This window comes from Podarcis liolepis (genome assembly GCF_965112155.1).
Source record: "Podarcis liolepis genome assembly, chromosome: 1".
Lineage (NCBI taxonomy): Eukaryota > Metazoa > Chordata > Lepidosauria > Squamata > Lacertidae > Podarcis > Podarcis liolepis.
The window spans coordinates 96,514,279-96,539,916 of NC_139554.1; the positions used below are offsets into that span (position 1 = coordinate 96,514,279).

The 25,638-nt window shown below is 39.0% G+C and overlaps 2 protein-coding genes across 8 annotated transcripts in view; one reads left to right on the forward strand and one right to left on the reverse strand.

The window, feature by feature from the left end:
• MGAT5 (alpha-1,6-mannosylglycoprotein 6-beta-N-acetylglucosaminyltransferase) overlaps positions 1–21,185 on the forward strand; it is a 118,683-nt gene extending 97,498 nt beyond the window's left edge. For 3 of the 6 annotated variants that reach the window (XM_083489517.1, XM_083489518.1, XM_083489519.1), the window contains exons 12-17: positions 2,719–2,868; positions 7,881–8,027; positions 10,138–10,254; positions 11,014–11,088; positions 11,942–12,099; positions 12,749–21,185. In XM_083489517.1, coding sequence (XP_083345643.1) covers positions 2,719–2,868; positions 7,881–8,027; positions 10,138–10,254; positions 11,014–11,088; positions 11,942–12,099; positions 12,749–12,947 — 846 coding nt within the window. In that variant the 3' untranslated portion in view covers positions 12,948–21,185. The remainder of the gene's footprint in view (positions 1–2,718; positions 2,869–7,880; positions 8,028–10,137; positions 10,255–11,013; positions 11,089–11,941; positions 12,100–12,748) is intronic. The other 3 variants (XR_014522553.1, XR_014522554.1, XR_014522555.1) reach the window with 3 other exon arrangements.
• A 1,573-nt stretch (positions 21,186–22,758) lies between these two features.
• The window catches only part of TMEM163 (transmembrane protein 163), a 69,384-nt gene continuing 66,504 nt past the window's right edge, over positions 22,759–25,638 (reverse strand). For both annotated transcript variants that reach the window (XM_083491321.1, XM_083491322.1), the window contains exons 7-8: positions 24,295–24,436; positions 22,759–23,877 (exon numbers count right to left, since the gene is read on the reverse strand). In XM_083491321.1, the coding sequence (XP_083347447.1) occupies positions 23,817–23,877; positions 24,295–24,436 (203 nt within the window). In that variant the 3' untranslated portion in view covers positions 22,759–23,816. The remainder of the gene's footprint in view (positions 23,878–24,294; positions 24,437–25,638) is intronic.

The following is a 25,638-nucleotide window of genomic DNA, read 5'->3' on the forward strand; positions in this document are numbered from 1 at the left end:
AGTTGCAAACAAGTACTAGCCCTGCCTATCCTAATCTGTGTCAAAAGATTTAACAAGTCCATTCTGTTTCTAAGCAACCTTTCCTTAAAACGTTTCTTCTGTTCCCACCATCCCTTCCTCCTGCCCTTTGAACACTGAAAAAGAACTAAATCTCAGATAATTCACTTGGTGTGTGAGCTGATCCTTGTATTGTAAATTCTAAATGGATTAAGAAATTAAAATTTATAATACTGTACAAAAGAAAATATGACATGATTTACTATTATATTCACAGTAACCACATCGTGCTCTAAAACACTTTGGATTAGAATATGAACATTCCTATGGAGCAGGGTTGGGCAGTCTTTTCGGGCTAGATATTTATCTCTCTCTCACATATCCCACCATGGACTGAAGTTGATAGCTGCTATCATAGTGATGTTGAGAGATTCTTCCTTTTGAAGACACACACACACACACTCCATCGTTGATTGGACTTCAAAGCATACTGTGGGGCTTTCAAATAGCCCTTTTGTAAACATCCACCAATGGGGATGTTTACAAAGGGCTTTCTCTCTTTCTCTCTCTCTCCCTCTCTCTCTCTCACACACACCCTTGAGTTTCTCCTTCAAGTCTCTGCAGAGTTTTGAAGGAGAAATGTGGGAGGGATGTGTTGAAAGTATCGAGCAAGGCATGCTCCTACTGCCTGTTGGTTGATCCCAAATGCCCCCCTCCACATTTTTCCTTCAAAGCACAGAGATTTAAAGGAGTAGTGTGAGTGGGGTGTGTGAGTGAAGGTGTTCTCATAGTACCCATCACCTGGGAATGCATCTTACTTGATCAAAGGAACAACCAAGAGCTTTAATCTCACCTTAGCATCTGTCTGAGCAGCCCCATACTGATCTTGATTCAAGCTCTGTTTCAAAAACCACAGTCATTTAAATAATGTGTGAGAGTTTGTAGATGCTAGAATTGTTGTGGTCGTCATCAGCACCATTATTAAAATTTCCTACCCGCTCTTCACCATAAGGTCTAAACATGGGTTACATCAAGAACACTATACAATTTTTTAAAACTAACAACCATACAAAACAAGTTAATTAGGTATACTTCTCTTTAAGGAAGAATTTGCATAAAAAAAACAAAAACTCCAACCTGATTGAGTTTAATGAAATCAGAAAAATTAAGCCAAGCTGTTTAATTCTTTTTTTCTGGCTTGGCTTTGAAGACAGGGTTTGGAATTTACAGATAAGCCCAGGAACTGGCTGTGTGTACTATATTGGGGAAGTGAGCAAGGGAAAGAGATCTGAGCTCCAAGGAAAGCTAAGTGGAAGCATGTTCAAGGAAGGGGTCTGAAGACTGCTGAAATCTTGGGATCAAAAACTGATTGGAGTTGTAGTCCAAAAAGGAGGACAATTTTTTAAGACCAAAGGGAAGACCAAATCATCATCTCCTCCTTTACTGGATGTGTGATCTTCAACAGCAATAGAGAGGGATTTTTGAGTGGTGGACCGTCAACTACAAAACACCCCCTCCCCCCGCAAAGAGGCTTGCCTGGCAGGGCACCAGTGTTGCCATGCAGGAGGGACCATTTTGGAAGCAAATAATTTTAATGGGTTTCTTTCTGGGTGGGGCACTTTCTGGATTTTATTTATTGTCCTATTGCCCTGTTAAGATCACTGATCATACACCATCATGAAAACCCCAAAAGAATGAAGTGTGGTATTGAAATCTTGAAATAAATTTTAATTAAATAAAACTTCTTACAATATATTTACTCTTCGTTAGAAGATGTAATAGCTAGTGTGTTTTGTGTTCTTAAACTGATAATTCAAATATATGTGAAGATGCTTGGATTTTACAGGTCTCAAGGCAGGAAGATTCTTCCTAGTCTCCTGTAACCTTTGAATGAGCATCTGTGCGTGGCTTTTAACCAACAAACAGGGAATAGCGTGTTGCTGTTGCATGTGATGGAACTGAGGGATGCAAAACACAAACTTGTGCTTTCTGATCCCAGTGGAGACAAAGGGTACATTTACTTCTCAACTAGAAACCAGACTTTGAAGTTGCTGATTTACACAGTTGAGAAGTCTCATTCATGCAATATGTTTCAAGGGTTATTCTATACTGAGCACTTCACAATCCATCTTTGAATGAGTTCTAGAGAAAAGGAAAGCAGGTCAAGGGGTTTTTATATGAAATAAATTTCTTCGAAACAAAGCACCTAGTTTTCCACATTGCTTCAAGTCCTAGGATATGGGGGGAAACCAAGAGACTTTGTGGCTCACTCTAGAGAAGAATTTTTAAATGCCACCATGTATGTAATGAGCAGCGTGACTCCACCATTAAGCTTTTGTGAACTGGGGATGATGAGAGGGATTCTTTTTTCTTCAAAGCACTTGCATAGGCGGAGTTAAATTTGGGAGAGGATCAGTAACTATTTTGTGTGGCTCAGATGTGTGGGGCCCAAAACTTAGCATAACCAGTCTTCTTGGTGAAATAAGAGCTTAGATTTTAACTAGTTCCAATGGTGGGAGTACTGATGGGGTACTGCAGCATTTTTTGCTGATCTGACCACTGCTACAGCCCCTTTGCCCCTTGAAATTCTGCTCCGTAGGATCAGGGGAGTCTTGGAGCAGCAGGAGATATTGTATTGTGTAGTGGTGGTGGGTAATGAGATAGATAGGCCTCTGCATTATGTGAAGACTCAGTTTTGGTTGGCTTATGTTTCCTTACTAGGATAAGAAAGCTTATTTGGATGTCATTCATACCTATACAGAAGTTCATGGAACTGTCCACGGGACAAGTACTGTCTACATGCCCAGCTATGTTAAAAACCATGGCATCCTCAGTGGCCGGGATTTGCAGTTCCTGCTGAGAGGGACAAAGGTAAGTTGGCTGGTATGCAAAAAAGAAGCAGCAAAACCCCAAAAGATTAAAATACATGTCCATTCAAATGCATTTATTCTTCCCCCCCATGAAGCGCTTGACACATTATGCTCATTGTACCATAAAAGCTCTAAACATTTGCCAATGTCCAGTGTTCCAAAGATTCCACTGGTTTCAATTTCTTATTGGGATGGTGCTTCATATGTGTGTTAAGTTTGTTTAGAAAAATGAAAAGCTTTCACTGTTAAATGTCCGCCCCTCCACCCTCTAGAAGTTTTGCATGCATGAGAACCAAGTTTGATGATTTCAGAAACACTCCTCCCACATAAACTCACTTCATAATTTGGCTCAGCAAACTTGAGGCAAAATCCCTCTCACACAAATACACACAAATAGCTGTTTATTCTATTATGTTGTGTTTCTGTTATGCTACTTTTTATTTACCTATCAGCCTGAAAAGGTTCCCAAGGCAGCTCACAAAGAACAAATAAATGTGAATACAAAATAATTCAAATGCAGACAGTACAAGTGACAAAAATTCAACAAAAATCTTAATATTTCAAAAGTATTAAACACCAAATACATCCGTGTTCCTGCCAAAAAAAGCAAAGAATATTTCCACAAAAATACTGAAAATATTCTTTCAAAAAGGCCAAAAGGATTTGCTTGCATGGGATCTTTTTGAAAGAAGATTTTCATTTAAAGTGAAGCAAAACATCACTCAGTAAAATAATTTCCTTTCTTATTGAAATGGTGGTATGTGCTGCTTATAATTTTGATCCAATTGGTGAAGTTTGTAGTGCCGTTACTTCCAAGTTACACTTCACAGATGGTAGCAGCTATTTAATATGAGTGGAGGACAGTTGGTGCTGTATTTATTATTAAGTGGTAACAGAAGCCCCTGTGCTGTCAAGACATGTGAGCTACACACTCTCCCCTAAGGAGTTTTTGTTAAATAAGTTGACAGCATATAGAACAGAAAAGATGTTCCAACAGCGTCGAGGTAAAAAGTGAAGAATGCTTATCTACCCATCCAGTATCATTTTCTGTAACTAATTAAAACTCAGCCACTGCTGAATTGTTGGTGACATTTTAAAGTCCTTTAATTAATGGTCCGGCCATGTTTCTGCTGCTGCTAATTAAAAGATATAATTTAATTGCTTATCAGACTTGTCTACCTTTTTTGTTTGCTGCATGGGAATGCAGAAATAGATCAGGTTGTTCTCTGTAAATGTTGAGCCCATTAAATCTGCTTTTTAAAAAAAGAGTGGGAACTCATAATGCAGGAGGTTTTCTTTTCCTGTATTTCACTGTCAGCCTCTCCACAAAAGGCACTCTGTAATAAGGGTTATAACATTTTGAAGCCAGATGGCACTTTGCCCAATTTTTCTATTGAAGAGGTATATTCATAATCTATACTAAAAATTTGTTGCTTTAATATCCAGTATTGTTCATCTCAAAAGAGCCTGAATCCTGCCCACTTAAGACTTACAAGTTAATAATTCTCAGCAGCAGCCTTTGCCAGGAGCTTTTGGGGATTAAAACTTGCCCCTCTCCAATGGCAAGGATCATTGCAGGATGTCCAGATCAAGATTTGTGCATGGAAGCTCATGTTCCGACAAAGGTGCCTTCAAATGATTACCTTTCCCCCCTGTCATATGGGGTTCCAGAGCCATCTGGAGACTAAGATGTGACAATTTGCTGAAAGTGTGATGGCTGGAAAGACCCATTCATGTGGCCATGCTAGGTGAGGACTTCCTTTTTTCAGAAGAAAGGAGGAAGGAGTAAGATAGATTGGTCTTAACCAGCAGGAAAGAGAAAGTCAGGATATTTAAGTAGCAGAAACTTTGGGAGAAAGTGGCCAAATAATTCTCAAATTCATCAAAAGTGAATGAGTTGAATTTCAGGGGAGAATTTAATTTTAATAAGCTCAGAGAAATACTAGATAGGGAAATTCCTCAGGTGGTCAAGAGTTCCTGAAGAAGGGAGGCACAGCTAAAAGAGAGAGATTGAGAGAGTAGTATACAAAAGGCAATGTGAAAGTATAGTGAGGAGCTAAAAATAAAAAGGTCATTTATAAAGGGAAGACAGGTAACCAAGGACAAGTGCAGACAAGGAATCCAGACTTGTAGGGACAGTGTCAGGAAAGCTAAAACTCAGAATGAGCTGAAGCTGGCTAGAGATGCAGAGAGCAACAGAAAGGGTTTTTCAGGTATGTACAATGGACTTCTCAGTAAGAATGGTGAAATGCTAAAGGGTGACACAGAGAAGGCAGCACTGCATAACTTTGGTCTTGCCTTCATCTCTCAAAAAAGGAAGTGTGCAACCTTGCATAATTAGCATAATTAATGAAGGTCAGGATTGCAGTTCAGATAGATAAGGAATTAGTCAATAGAAACAAAGATGCCGAGTTCAAGTATTGAGGGCCAGACAAATTGCACCCTAAAGTACTAAAGCAGGGGTCAGCAAACTCTTTCAGCAGGGAACTGGTCCACTGTCCCTCAGACCTTGTGCGGGGCCGGACTATATTTTGAAGGGGGGGGGAATGAACTCATGTAAAAACATGCTGATTCCCGGACATCTGCGGGCAGGATTGAGAAGGCGATTGGGCCGGATCTGGCCCCCAGGTCTTAGTTTGCCTACCCATGTACTAAAGGAACTCACTGGTGTACTCTGATAACATTTGTCTATAATATTTGAGAAATCCTGGAGAACAAGTGAGAAGAGGCAGGACTGCCCAATTTTCAAAAACTTAGGGAAAGGTGAATCAAGGAAACTACATAACAGTCAGTCCAGTTTCATTACCAGGGAAGATACTTAAATATATAATAAAGGAGTCAGATTGAAAGCATCTTGATGATAATGCAGTATTAGTAGAAACATGTATAAATTTGTAATTAATAATCCTGCCAGAATAAATTTATCATCTTTGTTGAGTTACAGGTTTGGTGGGTTGTGGGATGCTCATGGTATGTCTATATTTCAGCAGAGACTTTGACAAAGTCCCCCCCATTGTACCTTGGTTAGCAAACTGTTTAAATGCAGGCTAAATGACATTGCTGTCAGGTGGATTCACAGCTGGTGTGAAATTGTACTCATTAGTGGTTCCTCATCAGACTGGAACGAGGTTTCAAGTGAGGTGCTGCAGGGCTGTGGCTTCAACTTTTTATAAATATAAAAGGGTGGAATGAGTCATCACATTTGCAAATAACACAAAACTAGGAGAGAGAACCTCTCAGAAGATTAAAATAAAATTCAAGTTGACCTTGACAGGATGGGAAACTGGGCTGAAGCTGACCAAACGAAGTTCGGCAAAGACTAAGGCAAAATTCTTCAGTGTGAGAGAAATCAAATGCACAGGTACAGGACAGATGATCCGGACTTGGCAGTAGTTCTTGCAAACAGGACCTCAGGATTGTAGCCAGCCACATGCTGAAATGAGTCAGCAACATGAAGCAGCGGCAAAGAAGAAAAATTTGGCTTTAGACTGCATCAATAGAGTCATAGTTTCCAGGACATGGAAAGTAAAGTAATTAAGTTCCATTTTATTCACTAATCAGACCCCAATGGAGTACAGTGTCCCATTTATGAGTGCTACACTTTAATAAAGATACAAACAGAGTGGAGTGGGTTAGACGAGAACAATGATTATGGTGAGCAGTATAAAAAAACAAGTTTTATGAGGTAAGGTCAAGTCAGGGATTGGAGTCTGCGCCTCTTCAGGTGTTTTTGGACTGCAGCTGCCATCATCTCTGATGACTGGCCATGCTGGCTAGGGCTGATGGTCATGGGAGTTCAACAATACCTGGAGGGCTACAGGTTAGCCTTCTTTGGGTTAAAAGAACGGAGAATGTTTAGTCCAGAGTTTCCCAAACTTGGGTCTCTAGCTATTTTTGGACTACAATTCGCATCATCTCTGACCACTGCTAGCTAGGGATGATGGGAGTGGTTGTCCAAAAACAGCTGGAGACCCAGGTTTGGGGAACCCTGGTTTAGCCAAAGGAGAGAAGACCAAGGGGGCAGGATAGCACTCATATAGATGTCTGAGGAGTAGCCATGTAGCTCTCGGTTTCCTGCATCAGGCTGGGGTTAGGCAAAATGGTCTATAAGACCAGGTACTTCTACGCAACCTTCTTTCAGGTGACTTTTTGCAGACCACTCACACTCCCTTCTTTCATTTCTTATGCTAAACAGCCTTTCCACACAGCTTTCCAAGTAGTTTGAGCTGGACTCCCTGTTGTAGACTAAGTACACATTCCTGCAAACTTTGCTGCCACCTGCCGTTGGTCTGTGGAAGTCTAGTGCTGTTTGAAGAATATGCTTATTCAAGAATGCCACCCTGCTCAGCTACTCTATGCAAGACATTTTAAGCCATTTGTGTAGTAATCATTGTGTGCCACAAGTTCAAGCAAAGTATTTGCTAATTCCCCAAAGACGTATTTCCTCCTTATGCCAGGATCTCATGGTGGTTCTGTTACTCTGTGATGGGCCTAGAATGTCTTGAGGTCTGTGAATTGTGGTTGTGGATGAAGTGGACTTCAGTCAAAGCTTAGGACTTGGTGATATGTGTTACTAAGAAAGTGGGTGAAAATACACTCTCCCAATAATGGAAAGACAGTGTGCCTTGCTCCACCTTTTTTCACTGCACTTTTGGCTGTAAAGAAATCTAAAAATATGATGTTCCCTTCTTTCTTCCTTTCCCTCCCTTGCCCACTACAAAAATATTGGAAATAGAGTGCTTTATAAAACTTGTTTTTAATTTAGAGAAGGTTTTATTTTAGGAAAAGGGTTTCATCATTTTCACTTTCGCCCGTTATAGAAAGGTTATCAGGTTTTCAGTATATTTTCATGGCTCTTTCAGGAGAGTGGCATGTTGCAAAAGCAAGCACCTTTTGCAGTCATCAGATATAGGGCAGGAAGCTGCCTTACTTTGTGAGTTAGATGTCCAGGCTGACCCTCCTGTTATGTCACATGAAGTAAAAACTAATGTTATGAGTGTTTCTATTTTACAGCTCTTTGTTGGTCTTGGTTTTCCATATGAGGGACCTGCCCCTCTAGAGGCCATTGCAAATGGATGTGCATTTCTGAATCCAAAATTTAATCCACCCAAAAGCAGCAAAAACACAGATTTCTTCAAAGGCAAGCCAACACTCCGAGAGGTAAGCAATCAACATCCATATTCACAATTTTCTATTGTGTGTACTGCTGGTTGGACATGTCAACAGTAGCTTTTGTAGCACATCCTTTTTTAAATTTTCAAGCATCACCAAAGTATGGGATTTCATTGCTATTAACATAGCAAACTCTTGGTCTGGGATTGTTTCCTTCTGAGCCTATATCCTGCAATTACTTTTAGACATTTGTATCTAGAATAGTATCAGTGCTCAATTCTTTCAATTGGTTCAGTTTACACAGAAAATCCCCATTGCTAAAAACAAAAAGCAATGTATGAAAATCTTAAGAGTGTAATTCTAAGCAGGCCACAGGTGTTGTTTTTTGTGTGTGAGGTGGTTTGCACATTTATTTAGCTTTATGTACACAAAATGCAAGGAAGTTAAACTCTGTCCAATTTCCAGCAAGGGGGAAAAACAAAAAACAAACCACTTGAATTATTTTGCTAGACTTTAGGGACAAGGTCCTTGCACCCCCCCCCCCAACCTTCTCTGTGTTGGGTGATGGAGGTCTACAGTGAACTTTTACTTGCAGCCACACATTTCAAGGTTCCTGATCAGGACTCTACTCAAATTCAAACACAGAGATAGATAGGGGGTGAGGTGGATGCGGATATTATGCCAGGGCTTGTATGTACACCCTTCTCCCTTCCCATAGATAATGGAGTTAACAGCTTGTTCCTCAATATTTATAATGTTTTACAGTCATCACCACCTGAATCGTGTATGCTGACAGCACATAGCCTATTAAAAGAGTATAAATAAAATTCTATGATATTTGTATTTAAATCAATATAAAGAATATTTGTTTGCCTGTTTTAGTTCCTAGAAAGGGCAGTTAGAGGGGGCCATTAACTTAATAAAAGGGATAAACATAGCATGGGGGGGGAATCAATTCTTTTCATAAACTGCTTGAGTGGCAATGGCCTCTTTCTTGTAAAAGAAACCTTTGCTTTACAAGGTGCTTTCACTCTGTACAGGCAGTAAATATAAGCTGATAAGGATTTGTCCTCAAAATATGTCTCGACAACAAGAATTGGCTTTGTAAATATGGCATTCAGAAAGTAAAGCAAGGGAGATTAGGATTGAAGGCTCCTCATTTATCTACACGTGTTAGCTGCCTTTTAGCCTTCACTGGGCAGGAAGCAAGGTCTTGCTTGCCAGCCTTTAGCTAACATTAAGAGTCATCAAACAGTGGAGTATTTTGGGCATAATGCCCAGCACTATAAATCTGTAGCATTAATTCTGAAGGTTTTTAGAAGAATGAGGCTATCTAGAAGTACAGGAGGTGACTCGTGGACTACAGACTCATGGGCTACCAAGGGGCTGGGATATGTGCATGTCAGTGCTTTACATGACCTCATATGCATCTCTGCCAAATGCATAATATCAGGCAAGGAAGTGGCTGCAGGAGAAAGCCAATTCAGGTGGGAACAGTTCCTTAAGAAGTAAACAGCTGCCTATAATATTTTGAAGCAAGGTAAAAGGGGGTTATGGAAAGAGTGGGTGCAGAATGTTTTGGAACACCATGAAGGTAAAATATGAAAAAAGAGATGGCTTATATAGCATGTGCTCTGAATTTGTTTTTTTAAGCTGTATTAAGTTTTTCAAAACGTTAAGTAAACAAGCTACAAAAAGTGTGTCATTGCAGATGGCAACTCACAAATTAAGTAATCTTATCGAGTCTTCCAGCTTTGACACAAATGGAAATGACTGAGCATACAATTCTCATATAAATACTAATTAGCTTGGCAAGAGATACTAGAGAGGTCAGAATTTAGTATCAGAATGTTAGGATACTTTATTGCAAGATACACTAAACTGTCTGCTTCCCTTTTTCAAGGTGCATTGCACTGTCCCTGACTCTTATATAATTACTTGCCCCACATTTCAATGATTAGGTTCTATAGAAATCTTGATAGATAATTCCTTTTTGGTGAATATGATGAGGTGAGCAAAGCTTTGAAAACAAAGGAATAAAGAGCCCCCTAAATGGCTGGAGGGTTATGTTATCTACACATTTTGCATCTTATTGAAATTTGCCTACTGAAATGAATATGATTCCCGGAAAGATGACATGTGATTGTTTTTCTTTCAGTTGACATCTCAACACCCCTATGCTGAAGTTTACATCGGGAAGCCTCATGTTTGGACTGTAAACATCAATGACCTCTCTGAAGTTGAGAAGGCAGTGAAAGCAATTTTGAATCAAAAGGTTAACAGTTTTGTGTGTTGTTGTTGTTTTAAAAAACCCACTGCATTTGTAAATCAATGCATAAATATGGAACAGAAACATATGATAGTGTGAGGTTTATCAGAAAGAGCCCAATATGAAACTAAAAGCCTTAAATAATCCAACAAAAATAAAACTTTCTATGTTTTCTGGCTACGATGAATTACAGCTTGTTGCAAACTCACATGGATTGTTATATGAGATCCATTAATATGCAAAACCTATATATTGTAAATACCATGCAATATGCAAAATATGAATATTATTTCAAAAGATAGAAGATTTATATGCTGTTAAGAGCTTGAAACCGGGAGGGGGGCACTCAGCTTATAACTCCCCACCCCTGCCCATCCAATATAGCTGGAATGTCATATTTGAATATATGTATAGATTGTACTTTGTTAAAGCAGATGCTATTTTACTATGTATCCTGCGCAAATGAGAAGCCTCAGTGGGGGGGGGGGGGTTACAGATCGAAAAAGCACAAAATTATTTCTCTGGTAGCTGAGAGCTTTAATGGTAGGGGAAACTGGGCTAGGAAATACTACAGGTGTGAAAGTTGCTGAGTGTTTTTATAGTTTAATTTCATGGTAGCAGCAATATTTAGAATGGCAGATGCCTTACTAAACAACTTCATAACTAATACCTGAGCACCTGCACAAACATATGTTACAGTGGTGCCTTGGATAATATTTTTTAAAACAACAACAAGGAACTAAACCGCACATTTTATTTTAACAGATTGAGCCTTACCTGCCCTTTGAATTCACATGTGAGGGGATGCTCCAGAGAATGAATGTTTTCATAGAGAAACAGGTATGCTCTCCATATCCACAAATACTTGCTTTGTGAGCACAGAGATCCTGTGTAAGCCACTATATTACCAGTGCTTGTTCTCTGTTGAATAGAAGTGGAATAGACTAAAACTCATAGTTGTGCAACCAATTTCACTTAACCAGCAAACTAACTGCTAGAGGGCACTCTATGAAGCACTCTATCAGCGTCTAAAACAAATCTTGTGGTCAGTCCACACCTCTAATAGATTGCTTGGTGCGTTTTTGTTGTTGCTGAGCCATTTTCAGTGCTCTTTTAATATTTTTATTTTATTAGTTGGTTGTTTATTGCCTTGGGGGTCCCACATTTTTAGACAGAAAACATACATTAAAAGCTGCCTTCTATTAAAACCGAACATTGGTCCATCTAGCCAGTGTGGTGTAGTGGTTAAGAGCAGTGGACTCGTAATCTGGTGAACCGGGTTCAATTCCCCACTCCTCCATATGCAGCTGGGTGACCTTGGGCTAGTCACACTTTTCTGAAGTCTCTCAGCCTCAATCACCTCACTGAGTGTTTGTTGTGGGGGAGGAAGAGAAAGGAGATTGTTAGCCGCTTTGAGAGCCCTTAGGGTAGTGATTAAGCGGGATATCAAATACAAACTCTTTTTCTTCTTCTAGCTGTGTATTGTTTATCCTGAGTGGTGGTGACTTTCAAGTTTCAGACAGGAGCTTGAAACAAGATTATACACTTGGCAGAGATCTAGGCAGCCCTGAGATCCATGCTGGTTACCTTACAGTCTTGACTGAACTGTCTGGAGATTGAAGCTTTGAATAACAGCAGCGTATTGAGTGAAATCACTTTTTGCTCTGTCATTATGAAATGTACTTTTTTTCAGGATTTCTGCCACGGGCAAGTGATGTGGCCCCCATTAAGTGCCCTTCAGGTTAAAATTGCTGGGTCTGGGAAATCATGTAAGCAGGTTTGTCAAGAAAATCAGCTCATCTGTGAGCCATCCTTTTTCCAGCACCTGAACAAGGACAAAGACCTCTTGAAGTAAGTACTGCAGTTCCAAGGACAAGAAAAGAAAGTTGCAAGTAAACATTCTCAGCACATTTTGAATGTTGCTCTGGAACACAGTTTCAATCTCAGCACGAGATAAACTTCAGAGGCTTTTGAATATAATGCATTTGTGTTCATGCATCTATACACCTGGATAGCACAATTTAATAGACAGACTTGACTAGAACAAGCAGTATGCTGTAGAGGATGGATTGGGGAAGTGGTGGGGGGGCAGTGGGTTCATCCCTACTTTTCTTTTTATGGAAGGGAAGGGGGGATATAATGAATGAATAGGCCTATAGTAGAACTGCATTGTACAGATCTCATACATTCTAGTTATCCACTTCAACTGTGAACTCTATGCAACTTCATGTCAAAGAGAACTCTGGATTCAATGGCGTCAATCTCTTCTAAGTGAGGCTCTGCCTTCTTGTAACACCCTTTTGAAATCATCGGTGTGATTTTTGACGTTGTGAGTTGGGCAGCTTACGAGACCTGATTGCTGAGAAGTCAGTTTTATGTATGAACTGAATCTCTGCATTACCTACCTTTGGAACCATGAGTTGGAAGTGCTGCTGCTGCTGCTGCTTGCTGAATTATTGCAGGTGATATAGGTTGTCTTACTTTTCCTTTTCTTTTCCAGATACAACATTGAATGTCATACAGCTGAGTCTGCAAATGATATTGTGGTTCCATCTTTTGATGAAAAGAGAAAACACTGTGTTTTCCAGGGTGATCTCTTGTTGTTCAGCTGTGCAGGATCTCATCCAAGCCACAAAAGAATTTGCCCTTGCAGAGACTACCTTAAAGGACAAGTTGCACTTTGTAAAGACTGTCTATAGCAGCAGCTCACTTGACTTGATGAAGGGACAAAAGAGCCAGTGGCTTAGTGAGAGCTGCTGCCATTTCTTGCACTTTGGTACTGCAGGCAGAACAATTGCTGAAGAGAAAAATCTGTACCACGATGGAACAGAAAAGTGACTTTAAAAAATCTCAAATGATTTATATTTTTTTTTCCTAAGCAAGCAATTCCAGTGACACAGAAATCTCCTTAATTTACTTAAGGAGGTAAAAAACAAAGTTCAGCATTTTGTAAGGGTAAATTAAGAGTGTGGGTTTCTTTTACCAACAACTCCTCATGATCAACAACTTTTCTGAATATTATTTCCAGTACAAAGAAACAGACCTGGAAGAGATTGGTCAGTACAGGAAAGACTAACACAATCCTGGGTACATTGTTCATAGGAGTCTTCTGAATCCTGAATGGCTGGTGAACATGGAACTACAACGGAACACAGCGACAGAATATCTATTGGTTTTTATCTCATCTGACACATTCTGCAAATTCACAGTCGTGTAGTGATCTTCACATAGCTAAGCAAGTAGCACCATTAAGTGGTGGCTTCCTGAGTCGCAGATACTTTTGGTTTGATAATGGATTATGATTGTGCCATTCATCGGGGCTTCTAAGCCACATAAGCGTAATATTTAAAATGTATGGTCTTGTCTAGAATTATGAGTGTACCCCTCTTTCCCAGTCCCACGAAGTTTTGTTGTAGGGTGGTGACTAGACATACTGTTAGATCACTGAAAATAAAATGGTGCCATTGGAGCAATATTTTCCTCAGTATAAGGTGGAGAAACAGTGACTGAAAGTTGAAAATAGAAGTGAGGCAGTCAAATCGTGCTGGTCTGTTTTTGACAGCTTGGGGAGATTTAACGAGCTTTTATAGGATGGATGGACAGACATGAACAAAACAATGACTATAAGCAAGTGAGACCTCTTCCTGAAGTCCTTAATTAAAAGTAGGTGTGCTGCAGCAGGTTGGTAGTGTTACAATTTGAAATTAATCCAGAGAATTGAACTCAGATTTGTTTGTAGATCAGCTTTTCCTCTTTTTTTTTTTTAAGGAAAAAGGGGTTGCTTTTGCAGCACAGCAGACATCTTTAAAAGCACTGTTTGTGGAAGGCATTAAATAGAAAGACATTGGATAGAAAATGGATGCTTCCTCACTTTGAAGCTAAAAGCTACCACAGGTTGGCAAGAAAAAACTTGGACCATTTTCAATATTATATCAGAGTATGATACTTCAGTTATTTGCTTCTTTCCCCTCTACCCTAAATATTACTTACTATATCTACTGGTGGGATAATTCACTCCTTTCTGTTCTTTTGTAATGTAACTTAATTCATTATTTGGCATTCACTGTTTATTGTGGGAAGCACTCAAGTATCTTTTGACATACCAAAGACCATAAGGGAAAACACCTCTCTCAAATCATTGAGATAGAGTCTTTCTTTCCTTCTTTCTTTTTTAAAGAACTATTTCATATCAGCAGGGCATAGCTCCAGAAATGTTTGACAAGACTAAAAACTTTTAATTGTATGTGCATAGGATTAAAAATTAGCAGTGGCTGGCCCAAATTCCAGTAACTTGTGACTGGCTTTTGTGTGATGTCTTGGATTTCTGTAATAGTTAACACTTGGAATCTAGCCTTGTGTGTTAAGTTACCAAGCAGTTTCTGCCCCGCACTTGTAAGTACATGGGAGCCCATCCCTCCTTCCTTCCTTTTAAAAATGATCACTCTTCAACTTTGATACCCTTGTTGGTGATTGACTTTTTTATTCTAATGTGTTCTTTATGAGGACAGACCGTCATCAAACTAGACCTTGCAATAAACAAAGCACTACCAATTGCTGCTGCAGCAAAAATGTTTGAGAATATATGTGCTGTAAATGCATCTTAGCACATTCAGATTAGTTTGGCTTTAGTAACAGGGCCAGTTCCAATCTAATATTTCTTCTCCAGAGAAAGATATAAATTGAACGTCAATATACAATTTTACAAATCTGATCATTTGCTTAGATATTTTTATTTCAACAATAACATAGATTTTGTCCTCTATTGCAACATTTTTAATGTGTTTTTGTTTTCATACATAGCATCAAACGAACCCCAAGGGAAGGATTTGAGTTTTGTTAGTTTGTTGGTGCAATGAATAACATAGTCTTTCAGCAGGGGGTATATCTGTAAATTGCTAGTTTAGACATACTGTATGTTGGCCAAAAAAAAAAAAAAATGCTATGTGGTTATAATGAGTGGCGGTGTACTGAGAAGGTATAATTGATAACATTATTGTAGGGTGGTATCTGAGTAAGCCGTATTCAGAGCAGGCTACTGAAATGAATGGACTTAAGTGATGACTAACTTCAAGTCATTGGGTTTACTCTGCATATGACATGGTCTCCCATTATTTCTTCAAGTGTTTTATGATATCACTGAGAATAGGATCAGACCTTTGATAGGCTCATCCAGTTAATTGTGGAAGAGAAATGAATTTGTGTATTAGCCTTATTATGGTGTTTACTATGAAGACTTGGTAGATGGTACAAAAGAAGAGTTTCATCTAACCATGTTGTAGTTAGTACAGGGTCAGTGGGCCTCACACTTTTTTAGCATCGAAATGTGGAAGCAAATTAAACTTGTATCATGATCCAGGCTATCTAGAAGGTTTTTCTTCAAACCTATCTCTATGGATACCTTTAATGAAGGACGCATTGAAAACAAATGCCTTCATAATCCTCTGCCAGCATAAAGAGCAGATGGCAGGTGATGTTGAAGGTGGTTTTTCATTAAAGCCAGACAAACTTATAGGTATATTTGAGGGGAATGCCTTTCTTGACTGAAACCTGGACCATTTTTTAAAAGTTCAAATGCAGAAATGTGGTATTTCACTTCAGGATTATTAGGGGATCTAAGGGGATAAATAGAATTGCAAATCATTTTGGCAGGTTTTGGCTTTGGGTGTAGTGGGCTACAATTCATGGAGCTCCCTGAAGTCTAAAATAAAATGAAAGAACACATCATGCTAGAAGCATCATGTCTTGATATATCAAAAATTTCTCCCTTATTTTACAAGTTTGTAACTTGGTATTTTTTTTTAAAGAAATCTTGTTCTGAGAGATCACCAAAACCTGAGAGAAGCATTTACATAATTTATTTTTAAAGAACTTTAACATTAAAGCTTACCTTTGAAAGGTAAAGATTGAATACACTGTTTAAAATGCCAATAAAAACCTCATTTATTTCATATATGCAAGTTGATTTGCACATCTATAAATAGGTATGCTTTTCAGTACATTTCACCTAGTTTTGATCATTTGTCTCTCTTGTGGTTCATAGAAGCAGTTGGGGGGGTTGGTTTCTGCATGGCAGTGTTGAAGCACATTCTGCTAATATGTGTGCCTTTTATTTTATTTTTTATTTTAAATTAATTGTGTGTTTGGGATGTGAACATTGCCTGAGCAATTATAATGGAACACTAATTTGAGGATTTATATACTTTCTGTAAATATTGGTATGATTTATAAAGAGTATTTTCTAATATTGGAGAAAAGACAAAGCAAAAGTACGTACTACAAGCTGCAACAACTCAAAGAGAATGCTACCTATTGATATTTGTACTTGAATGTTTGTGTCTAAACACAATGCGCTTATATATGATGCATTATCCATGCTAAATCTTAGTAAAGGAGGGAGGAGAGAATATAGTTAGCTAATGCCCATCTGCCTGGTCTTAAATGGTTTGGTAGTTTACTTTTCATGTTCCAAGTGACAGGAAATTGCTGACGTCCAGTATCAAAGAACTAGAAATGTAAATTGGTATGTACATGATTTTTCTCTCTCTCAAAAGAATGCAGTTCAGTATGTTCTTCTATAAATTACTAGTACTTCACTGGCACGATCTTTTGAATAGGTTATTTTCTTGTAGAAAATGAAGTTCTTAGCACAAACTTTCGCAGGTATGAAGGTGCTCCTGTTAAGTTATTCACATTTAGTAGTATGTAAGGTTGACCACATGAGCACTCAAGAAGTTGTTAGGGAGACAAGTCCCCTCCTCTTTTTCTTCAAAGGAGGTGTAATTGCTCATCCCTGTAGCATCAGAGTGTTCATGTCCCCTAGCTCAAGTTCACACAGCTACCATGGCATGCTATGTGCTTCTAACGTTTGCACCACTCTTGTAGAATAAGGATTATCAGAAGCCTAACACCAAGTCACAAGGAGCAGCCTAACCTCCTCAAGCAAGCAAGTGCACAAAGACTGGTGTGGTATGGGTCTACCTATGCACTTCCTTAAAAATAGAGTCAGATATACTACAGGATAAATTTAAAAGTGGTGACATTTGTAATCTGAGTAGCACTGGGCTTCCTTCTTTTTACAAATTGCCACAGAGAAGAACCTTGCCTACCAACATGACTGAACACTCGCATGTTATTTTGTCAGTGTGGCTCTGGTTATATAGCTGTCCAATATGGAGAATTTTTAGAGTGTGTAAGTAGCCCCTAAATCAATTTCTCTGAAAAGTCTATGGAAATTTCCATTTGTAACTGGGGATAAAAATGTATTTAGCATTGTAATTAATCATTCAGCATTTTATACCTTGATGGTACGATGCCCACTGGTTGTCTGACAGGCTGCTTAGTTTTTAAAAAAGGACTTGGGAGCAATTCAGGGACAGTTCACTACGTTTCACCCCAATAACTTTTGTTGTAAAAGTTCTGAGGCACACAATTGAATTAGCTACATAATACAGTGGCCTCCCCGTAATTAGTGCCTTTGTTTTTGTATTTTTGACAGTGAGCTTTCTAAAGAAAGAATAGCCTTCATACAGGTTCTGAATTGAAAAGGGTACAAAATCACTGTGCATTCACAATGGATGTTTGTACTAGTAATTGTGATGGGTTATGCCTGAAGATTATAAATCTCAATAGGTTTCATACAATACTAGATCATTGCTTCCAGCCTTTTGGGCAAAGTAGAGGCCATTCATATTCTAGGAAACTCCTGTTTATTTAGTGCAACAAGTGAAGAGAGTTATTGTTGAGAAGGCATTTATAGGTGTTTAAGCTGGTTATGCAGTACGTCCTCTAGCTTTGATTATATGCGGTGCTCTAGATGGCTGTTGTCAAATGCAACAAGCAATTGCAATTGTCATGCAAGTTTGTGTTTTTTTTTTAAAAAAATAAGTATCAACATGCAGAGTTGTCCATAGCCCATTAATGTACTTAGTAATAGCTGGTCCCTTGCACCCTTTGATAAAAATCTTATCTTTCATCCACAATAAGAACCTTCAAAAAAAAAAAAAAGTCTTATTCAAGGGAGGCATCTTCCAACAATCCATCTTAATCTATCAAATGGCTTTTTCCTTTAAAAAAAAAAAAAAAAGCTGGGTGTTTTGCTGTTAACAGCATGATTAGGTGCTCTTTGAACCCAATTCCCCTACCATACACCTAATATGAAACCATACAAAGATGCTATAGCAATTATTTTACTTTGATTGGTTCTCAGCAGTTTTAAATAATTGGTGTGGTTTCTGCTTTGCTAAAGGAACCCTATACACCATTTTTATAGACGGTCTTTTTGCTTAATTTTTTTTTTATCAATAACTTTAGAGTTAATAAAGTACCATTCCAACTTAAATTATCGGTGCCATCACATTAAAATAGCATAGGTACACAGAAAGAGACGTTTTCAAGGTCTTTTCTGCTTTCTCTTCCACCAGAACAACCTTGCAAGGAAATCCAGGAACAGGTGCATCCTTCCAACCCAGGCCAATTTGTATCACGTTAACCTTCCTTCCACATGAAACTAGACTAATTCAAAATAACTGAAATTACAATCTCCTGCTTATAATGTTGCAAGAATAATTAGGCTTGTTCTGCAGAAAACTTAGTAAATAGTCACTCAGGTGCTTGAACTAGAAATTGCCTTAAGGCAGTGCTGTGGACCTGCTGGTCCTCCAGCTTTTACAGCAGTCCCATTATACCTGACCACTGCTGTCACCAGTCAGTGTTGATAGGATTTGGGAGTCTAGCAGCACCTGGAAAGCAAGAGAGTGGCTATTTAAGAAGCTTTGCTGATGGCTAGTGCTATTTTTATAGAAAAAGATGCTGGAACTCACCCTGAACACCTCCCTTGTTCTCTTATGGCAATAGCACCCACCTGAGAGGTGCCAGAACTGAGTTCCGGCTGGGACAAAAAAAAATCCTGCTCATGGCTTACAGTGCAGCTAGGACATTCTTTTTCTCACTTTGGAGCAAAGCTGGTTTAGGGAAAAGCACATCAGAATGCAGCATTTTATATGAAACAACAGGGCAGATATGAATTGCAGCTAAACATCATGTGCACACCACTTCCCAAACCAGGAGTGTACTGATACAAAGTAAACAGGCATGTATACAGTGCCCAAACTACTCTCACTATGCTTAAGTGCAGATATTTTAACAACCACAGTTAAGCAGTCAGAATCAATTTAAAGCAACTAAAATTACTGTCTAGTTTCAATGGAGCATTCTCTGTTGTCCTTTGTTTTACTAGGATAGGTAGCAGCTATTGTGGAGTGAATGTAAATGAGGAATCAGACCACACAGCATACATGACTAGCATATAAAATAAGAGCCTACTGGATCAGGCCAATGGCCCATATGGTCCAGCATCCTCTTCTCACAGTGGCTGAACAAGTTGCATATGGAAAACTAATGCAACAGGAGAACAGACATAAGACTCACACCTGCAGCAACTTCCACATTCCATCTGCTGTAAACAATTGGGTTCTAATGGCCAGTATTGATCTCTCTCTCTTATCTGTGCTTCTTTCTATTTACCCCAGTCTCCTGGATTTGATTTCCAGTACCTTAAGCTTCTTATACTGAGTCTAATGCTTTGCTGCTTCTTATTCTAAAATTTTCTAAATCTCTTCTGGATGTAAAATTCCCATAGTAAAGACTGAACATATTGTGCATAAATTGACTATATAACAGAGCAGGTAGGAAGATCAGTCAATATAGCAAATGTTAAAAGTGTGTGTGTATATATGTGTTATGCTATAGAAATAGCATATACAAGATGGATGTACCTTAGTATTATATCCTACTGAGTACTATATATTCAGGACACTGAATGATGCTACTTAACTATGCCCTGTCATTTTATATTTATATAAACGAATTAATTTCCTTTGTATTGATGTGTACATGAAGGTACCAGCTTTGCTTAATAATCTACCATTTGGAGTGTGTTTGTATCAAGTGACCCCCCCTACTACTACAATTATGAAAGTGACTTCTTATATTAGAATTGGCCATATGCTGTATATAGCAGTAGGTGTTTATGGGACACTTTGAATTGCTAGTTCTAATTAAACTTTTCCTTGAACCCAATGCCACAGGGCAAATAGTTTACATTATGACTTTTCAAAGGAAAGAAACCTACCAGTTCCAAGGACTGTTTGCCAGGTGTATGAAAATTCTTTCACCTACATAATGCATCGGTAACACCCGCCCCACTAAGAGGTACTGGCAAACCATGCAGAAGGCTTGCATAGTTTACTGAAACCTGGGTTCTAAGCAAATGGCATTGTTTTTGTCTGACAAAACAAAGCTTACCTCCCAACTTGGACTTGTCCTATTTTTTAGAACAGAAAGCAGTGAGTAGTACATATATTCACCACTCTCCTGTTTCACTAAAATAAGCTAAGCAGTCCACAGCCAGGGGTCAAGATCACAACATTAACATTTGGCTAGTAAGAGAAACCCTAAAAAAAAGTAAGTAGTGGGGTTTTTTTTTCCAGAAGTGTGCAACAGAGAATAGCAAGTCACTGTCTATCTCTATAAATATAACATTGAAAGTCAAAATATTGTTTGTAATGAGAAGTAAAGTGTTAGCTTCCCAGTTCTGAGTACTGTTCAGCGGAGTAGTAGGTTAAGGTTTAATAAGGATTTTAATCTGTTTCACGAGCACTGATTATGTTTTTTAAAACAATACATGCTTGAAATTTTGTGCGGGGGTTTTATTTCTGAAATTGTGTTCCGTTATATTTTGTTTAAGCAGGTTGCTTCACAGCAAGTAACTGTAAAATTAGAAGATTAACAACATGGGAAACTTAAAACCAAGGTGTAAATATGTCTGTATTCTCATGGCTGACAATGCTTCCTTCCCCCACCCCCCACCCCACCCCCACCAACTGTTGTAGGGCAAACTAGGGAAAATTTTATTTTTCAATAAACTTTTTCTTGTGTGACTGCGTTGTTTTCACCCTTTCTTCCATCCAACCACACTGCTTGCAAATAAAATTAAGATCAGAGTTTTCTTATAAATGACTCTGATAGTTATTAAAACAGAGGAAGCCAAAAGCACACTTTTCCCTCTTTCAAGAATTGAACCTCTCTGCTTTCATTTTTCTGCTTTTGGTTGGTTTTTTTTTTTAAAGGGGGATAGTTACATTGTATAATAGACTATCTTGCCAATGCAACTGATATTCCCCTGCTATAAAAGTCATGAAATCAGTCTTACACATATGGGTGTGAGGCCTGGTTGATGGTTTCACAGCAAAAGCTCTGTATGCCTGAAACAAAGGCGTCAGAAAAACAGTAGAAGCCGTAAATATGTGCCCAAGTATGAATATCAGTGGCAATACCAATTAATCTATACACCATGGGGGCTGCCAGCTCTTGGTACATTTTGTAACAAGCTCTTGGGGCCTGTTGATACATTTGCTTATGGGCTTATGGGCACTAACTAAATGCATGGTGCGACTATTCCGTTTGCTATACAATCAATTCTTCTTTCAAGGCTGGGAGAGGAGATGCTGTGGCCTTTTGGGAATACCTCTATTGGCACATGTATGCCCACTGGTACCATATTGGCAATCCGTGCTGTGTACACCAAGGGATCTTTATTTAACCATGCCGAGCACACACACACACACACAGCTGGGATCCTAAGGAATTCCTGGAGGAAAAGTCCTCTATGCAGATAAAGCTAGCTGGCCAATTCATTGCTTGGAATCCACGACTCTTTTTTGTAACAGATCCCTCCTAGAGTGGGAGAAAATATTTGCATCATTTCTACCAACTGACCCCATATGTTGCTGTAGAGGACTAGATGCCAAATGTGTTTAACAGGGTTTCTCTGGAGGAGATTATAGACCTGATTTATTACGAGAATCCTCATTTCTGAGGTGGTAAGGTGTCACATAGAGAATGAACTTCATTGTTAACACTGTCAGACACCCTTCAACAAGCAGTTTCAGGCAACTGCACTTCAGTGTTTTTTAATTGGAGATAAGCATTTTTTAAAATAAAAATGTTTAATGCCTACACCTACTACCATCAGTCTCAAATTTTGAGTTCTGCACACATTTACTATATAGCAGGTGTAAGAAAAAACATATAAAAGAAGGCTAGAGGAGCTGCTGTGTTGGCTACTCAGTATGTGACTACTGTATATGTAAGCTTTTATTCCACATACGTATTTCTGTGGAAGCAGCTGCCTGGGTAAACGTCTCATTTCGACCTTTGCAAAATGCAGTATCAAAACAGTAAGAGGTACGAATTTATGTTTTGATAATTTCTGCATACTCACCAAATGTTAAACTCATGTAGAAAGGGCTTCATAGCTGAAAAAATGGCAGCAACATTTCAGAGGGCTTTTCTACAAGACGACTTGTTCTATTGAGGAAGCAATCTTGAACACACTTACAAGTTAGTAAGCACCACTGAAGACAGCAGGACTTAACTTTAAATAATTACATAGATTGTATTGTTAATGTATTATCTAGAGAGCTTTTGTAAAGGTTAATTACAGGTACTGTATAAAATAGGTAACAGCTTTATTGATTTACATGATGGGAGTCATAACTTGTAATCCAGATATTAAATTACATAAGATGGTGGGTGGGAACATGGAACACCTACAGAATAGCCTAACTAACAGTAGAAAGGCTATCTTACTACCACCTTGAAACCATCACTTTTACCAGACAACAGGACACCCATGTATTTACCCATATATACCGCTACATAAGTGCATAATACAGCCATAGACATATAATCAAAAACTACCCCCTCTTGCTTTTTTGGCTTTTGCCTGTACATTAACACCTTGTGCTTATTTTGTCTGTGCAACTTAATATATTTCATAATGTGTTGCTTCATATTTATGCAGTGCAGAGAATTTTAGAAAATAGTATGAAATTCACATTAGATTCTTTGAATTTAAAAATGGAGCAGTTTAGGAAAGGGAGTTGATTTGAGGCTGGTGGGGTGGGGATTAATTCCATGCATCAAGTAGTGTCTGTTGCCCCCCATAAGCTAAGTACAATACCACTGAGTTCTGTGCAGAAGACATTGGGAATGTCTCACTTGCTGACACATTCTGAAACGCTGGTGGCAACGTAACTAAAGGCCATCTCTTGTCTATATTAGATGCAGTAGTAGTCTCTTGTCTATAGAAGCTCATGCCACAATAAACCTGTTAGTCCTTAAGGTGCCATGGTAAAAGACTACTGTGGCTGCGCCCTCTCGGGTTTGGCTCCTTTATACAGGCATCTGTTGTGTTGAAGAACTCTTAATATTCCAGAAGACAAAACATGGCGGCTTGATTAGAACTGTGCACTTTGCTCATCTCAGTTACCATTTGCAGGATTTTAAATAGCACACACAAAAGAAAACGGCTGCTTGTTGCTACTTTTGCCAAGATCTAAGCGGTGTACATATTTGCCTAATTGTACAGATTGACCTTTTCTTGGAAAGATAATGTAAAAAGAAAATATACCATGAGAAACAAAGTGCAATCTTGTAAATATAATTGGCACCGTTTGCCAGGATGTAGTACGTTATCACATTTTGCAAAAGTCCATGGTGCTCTGTCTTTATTCAAACATTTCATAATGACGTGTTTGCCGTACACGAGGAACCATGTCCACAAGTAGTCTGGAAATGAAAGCACATGTTGATGAAGGACAAAAGTCAAAAGTTGTAAGCAGAAAATCATGGACAATGGTGCTGGAAGATTTTTGAGAATATATCTTTGTATTCTATCCAGAGCTCAACCACTGCAAAGTAGATTTTGATAAGGTGGATTCCAAAAGGTGTTCTAAGCAAGGCATGCAATTGTAAGTCACCCAATACATTGATATTTAAGCAATGAAACTTTGTAGCAATAAGGTAGTAAGGGCAATGGTAAATACTGACGATACACCACAGCAAAGTAAGTGCAACACCTCAGGAAATGGTGTTGAGGTTGCTACCCCATGCCTCAAGCATCATATACAAGGAACAGCTCATCACAGTATCTGGTAAGCATGCAAACACAAAGAATAAGGTGAAAAAAGGAACAACTTCACTTACTTCGCTCCATAGGCAAATATTGTCAGTCCAATTAGAACACCTATACTTCCATCCAGGTACCAAACAGCAGCATTGTGTTTAAAAACCTCCGCACTTATAAGTATGGAGAATCCCATTATTCCTCCTACCAGAGAGTTGAAACCTGAAATAAAAAGTATAAATTTAGACTTGTCCAAGAACCAAAGAGTTTGCTCATCAGTTTAATGAGTTACATGGGTACCATTGTCAACTCACATAAAATAAACCCACTAAGAAATTTAAGCTTTTCTGGGTACTGGCCACAAGATGTCACTCTGATCATGTGTCTCACATGAAAATACTGACCACTTTGATACTGCAAGGTGTTTTTTTATCAGACTTTGCTTATGTTTACATTATAATAGTTAGGAATCTAGGATAAGTGCCGAGAACATGCATCTGCCTTCATCACAGAGCTTGTTCTGTAGGTTTTAAGGAAACCTACGACAGCTTGGCTAACTCTCAACCACCCTTCATTGCCTTTTCCCTAGAGGACTCTCTATATATGGTAAAAGAGCCAGAGTGTCTGAGCCTTTAGGAATTCATAAGCAGCAGCTCAAGTAATCCTCTGCTAAGGATGGTTTTTGCCTTGGAAGTTCCACCACGCATCCCACCTTTGAATAGTTAATACTTGCACTTCAAACAACTCCATTTCTTCCTACTGGTAGTTCTCACTCAGGTACCCACACCATTTTACAGCAATGTGAACCAGGCATTCTAACTTCTCTCTGTAATGCAGTTTCACTCTATGCATGTCTATCCAGCATCTGCCATCTTCACACCCTATTCGTAATTAGATTCCTCCCATCTCTGCTGCCTCTTAGGGTGCTGGTCCAAGCAGAATGCTGTCTTTGGGTGCTTCCAAATGCCGGCCAATAGGCATTTCAGATCAGACTGCTATGTGTGTATTCAACATGTTAGTTTTCACACATTCCTGTTTGTTTCGCCCCAGTCATCGCTACTCATTGCTGTTACACTGCTTGCCACTCGCAGGAGAAGATGGAGGTTGCTGGAATGACTCTGGAGGGCTTTTTGGTTGTACACTCAAGTTACTCCTACCCTGCCATTTATTGCTTTTTCTGTTCTGGGCATGCCCCGAGCCACTGCTGCACTTTGCCCTGACCACCTAATCATATGCATTAAGGTGCCTAAATGTGTGCTGGGACGGGGGGTGCCTTATTTCATGAGCAGCCAATCTATTGCTGGGGGTGGGCACCGAAGATCCCCTTGGGGGGGAAATCACTGGAATGAAAAATACTTAAAAGGGCAATAAAAACAGCAAAAGCACCCTACTTCAGCTCAGCCTAATGGCAATCAGCCTTCCCT